Source organism: Microcaecilia unicolor, chromosome 2 (genome assembly GCF_901765095.1).
Source record: "Microcaecilia unicolor chromosome 2, aMicUni1.1, whole genome shotgun sequence".
Lineage (NCBI taxonomy): Eukaryota > Metazoa > Chordata > Amphibia > Gymnophiona > Siphonopidae > Microcaecilia > Microcaecilia unicolor.
In genome coordinates, this window is record NC_044032.1 from 327,277,297 (window position 1) to 327,290,429 (window position 13,133).

The following is a 13,133-nucleotide window of genomic DNA, read 5'->3' on the forward strand; positions in this document are numbered from 1 at the left end:
TTGCAAGTCTGGGTCCAGCCATCCGGAAGTGTTGCCTACCTCTTTCTGCTCCACCCTGCCATTGCTATGGTGCCTGCAGCTTTCTTTTTTGGGCTGTTGCTGGCAGTGATTCACATAGGCATTTCCCCCTGCTGCGTCCATTCGGCGCTTACATAAACAGGAAGCTGCATCAGAGAGGGCCAGATGTGGCAGAGGCAAATGCATGTGTGAATTGCTGCCAGCGACGGCCTGAAAAAGAAAGCGTCAGGCACCATGGCAACAGCGGGGAAGAGCAGGAAGAGGCAGGCAACGAACCCGGATGGCCGAACCCAGACATGTGGGAGGAAATGCAGCGAAGAATGTTAGATTGGGGGTAGTTAGGGAGGGCCTTGGGCAAAGGTGGATGGATCTGGGTCCACCCAGGCCCACCTGTGGCTACGCCCCTGCCACAAACAGACCAGTACTTGGAAACTTGGGCCCAGGAAATGGCAGATTAGCCAATAAAATATTTCCTAGGATCCATTATGTTATCAATGAATACCACTTACACATTTTGGGAATAACTGAGACCTGGCAGGATGAAAGTGGAGGAGTACCACTGGCTGAACCTTGCCCCCACAGGATTCACTATCCTGCACCAACCAAGACAAGAGAAGTGGGGTGGAGGGGTAGCAGTCCTGATCTGAGAGACAATCAAACTGCATAGAGTCTCCATCTCCTACCTGTCTGAGTCAGAATGCCTTCTAAACCAGTTGGGAGACAAGGAACAAATATGGCTGCTCGTGGTCTACAGAGCAACTCGCAATACTACATCATCTGTGCAAGAACTGCTGAATTTGGTGACTGAGGTAACCCTTAGATACTCTAGGTTACTGACTATGAGAGACTTTAACCACACATTGAAACTCCAAACACCACTACTGCTGCCTTCCTTGATATGATGGCAGCTCTAGGATTCATTCAGGTGATCAAATATCTAAACCATGAAAACGGCCATATGCTAGATTTGGTGTTCTACAAAGGGGTTGACATTTTGGAACAGAAGGCCAGTGGCATAGAGATAACACCCCTATCATGGACTAATCATTTCTTAATTAAATTTTCTATTAAGGATTATATAAAACAGATGGGCTCAACTAAAGTTTAGAAGGAAATCCGAGACATGAGAAATCTGACTGCTGAAAACTTCCTAGAGGCTTTGTCCTACCCCCATATTGATGAAAAGATGATGACAGTGTCAGAACAGGTTGATATCTGGAATTCATGCTTAGCAATGTCATTAGAAAAAATGGCCCCTCGAAAGAAGGTCCTATGCTTCACAAACAAATGTTCCCTGTGGTCCTCCCTAGAACTATGGATCCTTAAGTGTCAAGGATGTCAACTTGAAAGAAAATGGTGAAAATCTCACCTAGATGAAGAAGACAGGCTCAACTGTAAGAAACACATAGCAATGCACCGCCATAATTACACAATTACACAATTGTATTAGTAGTGAATTCCACAGGTTAGGAGTTACAACTTCTCCCTGTATTCATCCAATCTCAAGCAAATTCATCCAACCTCACTTTTTATTATGGTGCATGTGCTGCGATCTACTGCACTGTAGTGCTACATTGCCTCATTTTGGGGTGCACTATGTGTGTCATGAGCTGGGTGCATTGGGGGTACCTTCTCTCATCTGTCCGGCAGGAAGCAAACATGAGTGTGTATTATAGCTATGGGCACCTTGGAGTGGAGGAAAAGGTTTGGAGCAGAGGGCCTCTAGGTGGTGGGAACATCTGTGAATAGTTAAGCTCTGGAACTCTTTGCTGGAGGAAGTGGTAACAGCAATTAGAGTATCTGGGTTTTAAAGAGATTTGAACAAATATTCAGCCATTTAAGTTTAGGTTTTTTTATTACTTCCATTTTCTAATTAGAGATCCTCTATGTTTATCCCATGCCTTTTTGAATTTCATCACCATTTGTATCTCTACCTCCTCCTTAATGGAGACTTTCCGCATCTGTGCTGTTAAAGCAAGGAGGAGGAGACAGAACTCAAAGAACTTGGTACTCGGTACGTGAGAGACTGGCGCAAGTGCAGCATACACTTCCATGGGAACCCAGCAGGAACTGCTTCCGTCCCCACGGGATCCCCGCTGAACTGTCTGACAGGGTGGGAGGATGGGGGTGGGTAGGAGGTATGCATGGGGACATCAAAGCATATCATTGATATTCTAACAGGATGGGTGTGGATAGGTGAGGGGTGGGGTGATCAACAGAGAAATACAGCTTTATGGTTTATAATGGGCTAGGAACCCCAGATCCTTGTTAACTCCTTTCTGTTGGGTGTTAAAATATTCAATCATTCTGACTTCAAAGGTCTTACGTTCTTGTATGGTTTTAAAGTTACCTTTCAGGATTCTCACTGTGAAGTCACTGGTACAGTGTCCTGGTCCTGTAAAATGCTGACCAACAGGGGTGGGAACCCTACTGGCATCAGTATTGTTCATGTGATGTCTATGTAAATTGAATCTTGTCTTAAGCATCTGGCCTGTTTCTCCAATATAGCATCCTTCGTTGCTATATTGATCACCCCACCCCTCACCTATCCACACCCATCCTGTTAGAATATCAATGATATGCTTTGATGTCCCCATGCATACCTCCTACCCACCCCCATCCTCCCACCCTGTCAGACTGTCATAGTAATGCTTGAATGTTTTCACTTATATACACTGTCAGCTAGCACATTTGCTTATTTCCGATCTGACGAAGAAGGGCAACCTTCGAAAGCTAATCAAGAAATGTATTAAGTTATGTCCAATAAAAAAGGTATCATCTTATTTTCTTTTCCATGTTTTATTTTGTTTGATGTCTATTGATTTCCTGGCCAAGAAACTCCTAGCATTGCTTGGATGTAGGGGCAAGTGATGTAATGATTGTTTATAGATAGGTATTCTTTAACTATAGATAGGTATTATTGTTTCTTTTCAGTTTTATAGTTTAATCAGTGTGTATATATAAGGACCAGTGATGGATATATGTATAATGATTGTTTATTGCTTCTTTTCCTGGTCTAGAAACTCCTAGCATTGCTTGGATGTAGGGAAAAGTGATGTAATCATCGTTTATAGTTATAATCATTGTGTATATAACTTAATCACTGTATATATCTTAATCGTTGTGTATTTTAGAACCTCTAATAAAAGTCTCATTTACCTAATATGAATCCAAAAGAATCCACAGTAATTACTGAGTAGTCTGTGTCAGTGAAGCAGGCTGTAAAACCAGGTCAGAACACAGGGTCAACTCAGTCTAATTTCATGGAGTAGATTACTCTTCTTCCATGCTTAGATGTATAGTGGGACTGAAAATAGGAAGCATTTGTAGGTCCAAGTCACCATCTCTGACACCTCAATGCACTAAGTCCCAATAAAGAACCAATCGCTATTTCCAACTCGGTAAAAATTACCGAGTTGGAAATAGCAAGAGATGCTCAGAAGAAACTGGATGCAAATGAGCTGCTCGCAAAAACAGTGAGTATCTGAGTAGGGGGGTGGGGGGGGGTGGAGCCAATCAGTCTGTTGAGCATGCACAGAACAGCCAATCACTAAGCATGGCTACTCAGCGCATGCTACAGATGGCTTTCATACACGCTGATGCGAACCGCAAAAAAAATCAAACTATGTGGAAGTTAGACAATAGCCTAAGTAATACCAAATTACCTGTTTTTGACCTGTATATAAACAGATATACACATGTATCCTAGTTTGTAATGTTATTAGTCCAGTAACCTAGTTTAACTCGTGCCCAGGCAGCTGCCTAGGCATGGCATTGTTTTATCTAATATTAGTAAACTGCATTGAGTTAAGTCAGATTAAAGCCAAATTCCTCACATTCCTTCCCATCTGATAAGGAAGGGAGTTGCAGCCAATCTTCTCTATATGGTCAGAGATTTCCCTATTGGCTGATAGCCAACCTGGGATGGTCAGAGTGTTAGGTATATCCTTGAGAGCCTTTGTCTATTTTGGCACCCTTTTTCCCTTTCTCTTTGATATTTTCTCCCCTCCATCTTCTATCCTTGACTTTCTGCCTTTACGCCTCCTTTGTTGGGACTATTGGCCTTTTTCATACCAAAGAAGTTCTACAGCTTGGCAGAACTCCGACAGACAGGAAGAATTTTGGATGCTGTTTCTGTATATTCCTGGCTTCTGACTTGTATGCTGTATTCTTGAAACCTGCTCACCTTAATCCTGTGAGATATTTTTTTATTTGCTTACTGTAGCTCAATGTAAGTTACTATATTAAATGTCGGAGTGTTATCTGCACATCTCTGGGAAACTTAAAGAACTGTAATAACCGTAGAGAGACAGTACAGGCTGTAAGCAGTAAAGAGCTTACAGCGGGCTGCCTCATGACCCAGATTGGGAAGGCAGGATAGGCTGTAACTGAGACCTTGTAGTAGAAACTGTCCAGCTGTGGGTTAGTTGTGTGCAGAGCTTACAGTATAGGCAGCTGCCTAGCGGCTTGCATCACATGCATACAGGCTGCATGTATGTAAGCAATTTGTAGCCTTTTTTTTCCCACAATTTCTGACCCACAAGGAGCTTGCAAAGGTCCAGAAACTGTGCCCAACTGTACACCACTATTATAGCCCTTATGCCTGCAGGTACAGTAGGTTTTTGGTGGGTTTTGGAGGGTTCACACTTTCCACCACTCCACCTTCTACCACTTTATGACATTTTTGAGACATTTTTATATCTTTTGAAAAAGAGCCCCTAAGCCTCATACAAAAACCTGTACAATACTTGATTTTCAAGTGACATGCTTAAAACTGGATCTGTGTGAATGTCAGGTTCTCAGGTTCAGAGCCCGCGGGGCCGGGCTCTGGAGCAAACGTGAGCCCTTGGGCTGCTGCCGAGGAGCGACAGCAGCAGGCAAAACCCACCAACCAACACTGGGTAAGCACACCGGCAGGGACTGCAGGCACTGCCCAACGAACCGGAACACATGGACTGGAATCCCCCGGACTGGAGGACACAGGACTGGAACACACACCGGACAGGAACACACTGGACTGGAGCACACCAGACTGGAACACACTGGACTGGTCCGCACAGCTTCACCTGCGCTTAGCTACTAAGCCCCCCAGGAGTTGAGCTCCTGGGTTCGAGTAGCCGACAGGACTTACTGGATACCGGATGACATAGGGACCAGGACTGGAAACAGAAGTGCTCCTAACCCTAAACTGATCTACGTGCTCCCAAGCCCTAAACCAGCAGGAGTGTTCCTAACAGTAAACTGACAAAAGGACTTCCTAAGCCCTATACTAAACAGGAGCTCCTAAGCCCTGCTCAAGAAAGGGACTTCCTAAGCCCTAAACTAACAGAGCAGGGAACTAAACACAAAGCTAACACAGGTGCTATTAAGCACCAAGCTACAAGCAGAGCTCTACACTAATAAGCTAAACACAAAACTAACAAGCTACCTAAGCACTGCTCTAGCAAGCTAGATACAAAACTAACAAGGTGCTTCCTAAGCACTACTCTGGTAAGCAACCAGAAGAGCTCCTAGCACTAAAAGGGATGACAGGGGAGCCACAAGGAAAAAGCAGGGAAGCTAACACATAAGCCAAAAGTGATTCTAAATCACCAAACACAACAGCAAAGACTGCAATGCTCCTAATAGCACAAACACCAGAAGTATTTCTAACAGCAAACTCTGCAGTGTTCCTAACAACACCAAACCCTGAAGTACTTCTATCAGCACCAGAGCTTCCAAAGCCCTACACACAGCAATGCTTCCAAAACCAAGAGGAAAAAGCAGGGGAACCAAACACACAAACACCAGTGCACACTGCACTAACACTAACCTGGACCTTAGCAAAAGCAAGCAGGGAAATTAGACACAAAGTCAGAAGTGCACACTTCACCACCCTACCTAAAGCAAACACCACCGTTGCAAAGGCCCTGAAGGAAACAACACCACATCCTTATCAAGGCCCTCCCTGATGATGTCACACTCCCTAGACCTAGGCAAAAGCACACTGACCCAGAGAGGCCCAACCCACACCAATGCAACACTGTGAAGCACTTGAAACCAGTACACCCAAAGAGAGGTAGAGCAACTCAGGCAACACACACACAGGTGCAGTATAGTGAAACAATTAGAGCCATGCTGCTGGAAGCTGCCAGCACAGAGAGACAGAGCCAGCTCAGAAAGGACAGAGAAAAGAAACAGAAGCCAGCTAAGAAGCTGACCCCCAGGAAAGAGGTAAGTTTGAGAGGGGTTCAGACCCCAATCATAACAGTGAGCAACCCATGTAGTCTGTGATTTAAAAATATATTTTGTGTTAAGCCCCAGAAAAAACTATCTACTACTAATCAGAGTTTATAAAAATAACCAGTTTCTTTTGAGCTTCAGCACAAGATTTAGTGGAAATCACAGGTATCAGGTGTATATTATGGGTACTACTATTACTTCTACTTATCATTTCTATAGTGCTAGTTATGAACTATGAAATATGAAACATGGTTAAGACCTGTGAAAGCTAAGGCTCAACAGAGCATATAGGCTGACAGGCCTTGAGTGTCTCTTAGTTAACCTCTTTACTGAATCAGAGCTCATGGTCTGCTAGCACCTAAGTAAATACTATAAACTTAGTTGTGTACCCTAGAGCAGTCAAAAGGGGCAAAGGCCATAAATCGTGAGGCCCAGGGACTTATAATCTGATAAGCCATTCCTATGTGCAAACGGGCCTGGGAAAGGTGCAATTATGGATGAACAGAAGCATGTGAGATTTAGTGACGTGGGATAGATGGTAAGAACAGAATGATTTCTCAGGAAGATAAGTGCTAAAGCCTTGCTTAACACAAAAGGTATAAAAACAGCTGTATCAGAGCATTACGTTGGGGAGAGGCGGAGGTAGACCACATGTTTGGGTCCCCCGCGCTCCCCATGAGAAACTAGCATTTGTAATTGTAAATTACTCTTGATAAATAATAAAAAAGAATTGCCTTTCTCATATTTTTGTAGTTTTGGTTTCTTTTACTCCTCCCAGTTGAGAATGGCTGGTTTATGCTCATTTGGGAGGGGATACAAGCAGCCTAAAAACACAGGTATAAGTGTTCCTTCTTCTTAGGGATTCCAAACATTAATGCAAGCTTCCTTAGCACACAAGAAATCCAGAGTAGCAGGAATGCAGCCCCAGTGCCAGCCTTACAATAGTAATGCTTAATCAGGCAAGCAGCAATTCTAATTTGAATCCAAGTGTTCACAAACAGTACAAGCAGTTAATGTCAGATATACCGTTCAGGTCAGAATATTCACATGGTCCTCAAGTTAATGGGAATCAGAAAGGGCTTTGAGTGATCCATTTTCAAGATTCAAGGGCCAACCTCATTTGTCAAAAGTGGTCACTAGTCTCTCTATCAAGCTCAACACTAGGTCTTTTAACTTGTAAAAAGATGGATTTATTAGCACTACTCAGAGGATCAGAGGATGCTCAAGACCAGCATGAACATCACTTTTGTACCCCATAAATATATCTGCTTAGTAAAACCAAGGTGACTACTATATTTGGTAGCTCAGCAATGAAGCAATTTTTAAACTAGGGATCCGACTGCTTAACTGTGGGTAGACAGTCAGAGCCCTTGTAAAAACTACCCATCCTATATCCACTATGCAAATGTACCATTCTTGCTTTACAACTTTGGATGGTTAACCTCAACAGAAAACCATAGATATACAGGTACATAAATAAATCAATCAATCAAATCTGTCTTTGATATTATAGTATATCATATTATATTGTTGTTGTTTAATCTTATAACAGTAACTTATTATTCCTGATTAACAACATAATGTACTTGTGTCTTACCAGGTTGGGTAGCTGCTCGAAGGGCATTTGGTAGACGATTAACTTTTCTCATGGTTTCTTTCCAGGATTTATCCACTTGTAAAAACATCTTAGCTTCTGCAGGCAACTGCCTCTGAATGTCAGGAGCACTAAAAATACTTTCTAAATAAAGCCAATTCCTCTGACAGGTCAACCATTCATCCTAAAATAGCAAACAAATCTGTTATAAGGACAATGTTTTCTGAGGTATGCAGGTGTCTGTCCGAGGTGCTTATATATGAAGTCCAAGAAGGTGCCTCTTTTATGCCTATTTTATAAAGACTAAGCAATTATACTCCAATTATCTTGTGTTGTGTCAATGGTAACAGGAAGGTAAAAAGCCTCAGAATGACTTGTGCCACTGTTCTGTCCCCAGTTGCATAGGAGCAGATCTTGCTGTTTGTGTAGAACAGATTACATTGTCTGTATACTCAGCAAGGAATGCTGGGTAAAGATCAGAATAGGCACTTTCTTATGCTCTTCTCATTCAATCATTGGCAAAAATCTTCCTTCAAAGTAAAAAAAAAAATCTATCTTCTCAAACTTTTAAGTAAAAAATGTGCACTCAAGTGCATAAACTCAAAATAGCTAATTTATATTGCTTTGATCCCCCTCTGATGGTAGACAGTATTTTGCAGTTATTTAATAGTGCTATGTCAGGGAGCACCTCAGACCTCATGTATTTATGATCCTATATAATAAAACTCACCCTCAACGTTCTGAGGACACTGACGTCACTGTCTGTTCCTCCAGGCACTTCCTTCCGGTTCGAAGGGTTCGTGGTGGTGAAGCCACCGAAATCACTGTGTTGGGGCCCCGCCCTTGTGTCAAACGTGATGACGTCGAGGGCGGAGCAATGGCGTCAGTGGCTTCACAACCAACGACTCAGCATATTGAAGGTGGCATTGGCGAGGTCTGCAACAATGGCGGTCAGTGCCTTCACAACACCGAAGGGGTGAGCAGGGGGGGGGGGGGTTTGGAAGGAAAACCTTGCTAGCGCCCGTTTCATTTGCGCCTGAAACGGGCATGTTTTACTAGTAATATATAAAAGATTTTTAACAGCAATTTTTTGCTTCATAAATTGCTGTTAAAAATCTTTTATATATTACCTCAATCACTTTTTTTATTTTTATACTCACTTCTTTGCCTTTTGACACTCTGTCTTATCATGACACTACAAAAGGCAAACCTGGTTTATAAAGACACTAAAAACAAAATCAGCCAATCACCTATTGATATTTTTTCATGACTTATCTTTTAAGCTGGCCTTTAGAAAAAAAATGATACCATTTTATTGCTGAGTTCAAAGCCAAACAGAGAGAGATACAGAGTACAAAGCAAACAATCCAAAACAAAAAGCCTTCAAAGCTTCCAAGAGCCTTCAAGACAGGAACATGTCCTTTAATTGATAGAAGTAAAAATGATGTTGTACATCAGTGACCTGACACGAGCCATGTTTCGGTACTCAGTGCCTGCATCAGGGGTCATGAGACCATACCTTCAAAATTGAGGAAAAGCTAGTCCACCACTGGGGCTCCAAATAGTAATAGTTGACATTCAAAGCAGTCAAAAGCCAGAGTCCCTGCAATTATATATATCTATTGAGTGCATACCAAAGGCAGTCAAAAGCCAGAGTCCCTGCAATTATATATATCTATTGAGTGCATACCAAAGATGGTGTGGAGCTCAGACCTAAGAGTGTCAATATAGGATAATACAAAAAACATATTTATTGGGATTTATTAACCACATTTATGAAATGCGTCAACCAAGGCAATGTACAACAGATACAGTTTAGCATAAAACTTACAATTTTGTTAATAGTATAACAATAGTAAAATGACCAAATATAAACATAAATACGATCAATGATTTGCCTAATGTCAAGCATATACGGACAGGAAAATATACACTGAGATCTGTCTGAAGTGTGCTTTGGACTGAGGTACATTGACACACATTTTCTGATATAGTCTCATTCAATAATTTTGGACAGAGATACTGAAATACAGCTCAACCCTATTATAACACAATCTGTAACAATGCGAATCCGTTTATAATGAGATTGATGCGTGGCTTCCAATTTGATTAACAGGAGACAGTGAGACGTCCCGTCTCCATCCACTCAGAGCTGAGAACACCGTCTCATATTAATCATACCTCCCTGGGTTAAAGAAATGCCTGAAACCTCAAACAAATGAAAGAAATTTCGTTTGGAAGAAAACATTGCTGCACTTGATAGAATCAAATCTAGAGTCTAGCAAACCCAAATGGCTAGAGACCTAGCAATAAACGAGTCAACAGTTCATGGATGGAAAAAAGAGGAGGAGAAACTCTGTGATGCAGCTAAGTCCATAGAAACAGACGATGGACTGAAACAAAAACTTTTGTGGCTACCCCAGGACAGCCAGTTTGATAAAGCTGTGTTTCAGTGGTTTACCAAGAGAGATCCGAAGGCACTCCACTGTCTGGACCCCCATCTGCAAATGCAAGACAAAACTTTTCACAAAGAACTTCATGGAAATGAGTCAATGTCATTTACAGCATATAGTGGATGGCTAAATTGCATTAAAAAGCGACACAGGATAACCAAAACCACCATTTTTGGATAGATACAGTCAGCTGACGATGAGGCTGCATGCTCGTACCTCACCCAGCTTCAGAAGGTAATTTGAGATGGTGGCTATACCACAGAACAGGTATATAACTGTGATGAGACCGGACTGTGTTCTAAAATGTTACTGAACACTACTTTGGCTTGTAAGAATGACAATCAGTGAAAGTAAAGCTTCAAGCAAATGAAGGACAGAGGGACCATTCTCTTATGTGTTAACCAAACAGGAAATCACAAACTGAAACCATTTTGTGTACGCATGTTTAAATCACCACAGTGCTTCTCAACGTGACCTGTATGCTTCTTTCCTACGAGTTTAGCAAAAATGCATGGATGACTTCCAGCATTTTTGAAAACTGGTTTCATCAGCAGTTCATACCTGAGGTATGTAAATACTTATGGCAAAAAGGGTATTCAAGGCTGACGAGTCAGAGAAACTTAATGAAATATCTGTAAACCTGGAAGACGTAATGGAGCAGTTCGGCAAACTGAAGAGTAGCAAATATCCTGGACCAGATGGTATTCATCCAAGTGTACTGATAGAACTAAAAAATGAGCTGGCGGAACTACTGTTAGAGATCTGTAATTTATCAAGCATGGTACCGGAAGATTGAAGGGTGGCCAATATAACACCGATATTTTAAAAATTTTCCAGAGGAGATCCTGGAAATTATAGACCGGTCAGTCTGACATCAGTGCCAGGCAAAATGGTAGAGACTATTATAAAGAACAAAATTACAGAGCACATTCAAAAACAAGGACAAATGGGACAAAGTCAACATGGATTTAGTGAAGGGAAGGGAAGTCTTGCCTCACCAATCTACTACATTTCTTTGAAGGGGTGAACAAACAAGGGGTGAGCCGGTTGATAATGTGTATCTGGATTTTCAGAAGGCGTTTGACAAAGTACCTCATGAAAGACTCCAGAGGAAATTGGAGAGTTATGGGATAGGAGACAGTGTCCTATTGTGGATTAAAAATTGGTTAACAGAAAACAGAGAGTAGGGTTAAATGGTCAGTATTCTCGATGGAGAAAGGTAGTTAGTGGGGTTCCCCAGGGGTCTGTGCTGGGACAGCTGCTTTTTAACATATTTATAAATGACCTAGAGATGGGAGTAACTAGTGAGGTAATTAAATTTGCTGATGACACAAAACTATTCAAACTTGTTAAATCGCGGGAGGATTGTGAAAAATTACAAGCGGACCTTACGAGACTGGGAGACTGGGCATCTAGATGGCAGATGACATTTAATGTGAGCAAGTACAAAGTGATGCATGTGAGAAAGAGGAACCCAAAATATAACTACGTCCTGCAAGGATCCGCATTAGGAGTCACGGGCCAAGAAAGGGATCTAGGTGTCATTATTGATGTTACGTTGAAATCTTCTGCTGATTTTGCTGCTGAGGCTAGGAAAGCAAATAAAATGTTGGGTATTATTAGGAAAGGGATGGAAAACAAAAATGAGGATATTATTATGCTATTGTATCGCTCCATGGTGCGACCATACCTCGAGTATTGTGTTCAATTCTGGTCGCCGCACCTCAAAAGAGATATAGTGGAATTGGAAAAGGTGCAGAGAAGGTCAACAAAGATGATTCAGGGGATGGGATGACTTCCCTATGAGGAAAGGCTGAAGAGGCTGGGGCTCTTCAGCTTGGAGAAAAGGCGGCTGAGGGGAGATATGATAGAGGTCTATAAGATAATGAGTGGAATGGAACGAGTTGATGTGGAGCGTCTGTTTACACTTTCCAAAAATACTAGGACAAGGGGGCATGTGATGAAGCTGCAGTGTAGTAAATTTAAAACGAATCGGAGGAAGTTTTTCTTCACTCAACACGTGGTTAGACTCTGGAATTCGTTGCCGGATAAGGTGGTTGGGGCGGTTGGCTTAGTGGAGTTTAAAAAAAGGTTAGACGGCTTCCTGGAGGAAAAGGACATAGAATGTTATTGAATGGACGTAGGAATAATCCACTATTTCTGGGAAGGGTGGGACGAAATGCTTGTTCTTTTGGCCACTGTCGGAAGTGGTGGTGAAGCCTGGCATGTGATCACAAAAATGTGCATGTCTAAATGTTGGAAAAACCTAACTGGTGCAAGTATAGTCCTGGATAACTCACACCAGTGGTGTAGCTAAGTGAGGCCACGGGGGCCTGGGCCCCTGGTTTTGCTGGCGGAGGTCCTCAACCCCCACCAACTGAAGCCTTGTCCAGTGCCAGTCTCTGGTGCCGCTGCATTGCATGCCCTGCTCTCTCTTCCCCCTCATGCTCAATTTCACTAAAAGGAGCATGCAGGATGTGAGGGGGAAGACAGAGTAGGGCAGGCAATGCAGCGGCACAGGAGACTGGTGCTGGACAAGGTTTCAGCTGGTGGGGGTTGGGGACCCCACCCAGCCAAGGTATTTGCTGCAGCAGTGGGTGGGGAGCAGCAGGGCGGCGGTGGGACTGCAGACCAAAATGTGCCATCCCCCCACCTCGGGCTCTGGCCTCCTCCCATTGTGAGGTCTGGCTATGCCCCTAACTCACATGTAGCCAGTGACAGTGATGAAGAGAATGAAGGCTTTACAGAGAAAGACGACACCACCACCAAACAGCTCTTGGAAAGATACGCTTCTGAAGGCCTCACAGAAAATGATATGGCTAATGTGTCACGATCCCAGGCTTTAA

At 42.8% G+C, this 13,133-nt stretch overlaps 1 protein-coding gene across 1 annotated transcript in view; it reads right to left on the reverse strand.

Moving 5' to 3' along the window:
• DNAH6 (dynein axonemal heavy chain 6) overlaps positions 1-13,133 on the reverse strand; it is a 2,906,060-nt gene that overhangs the window by 2,150,186 nt on the left and 742,741 nt on the right. The window contains exon 24 of the mRNA XM_030192089.1: positions 7,838-8,018. Coding sequence (XP_030047949.1) covers positions 7,838-8,018 — 181 coding nt within the window. The remainder of the gene's footprint in view (positions 1-7,837; positions 8,019-13,133) is intronic.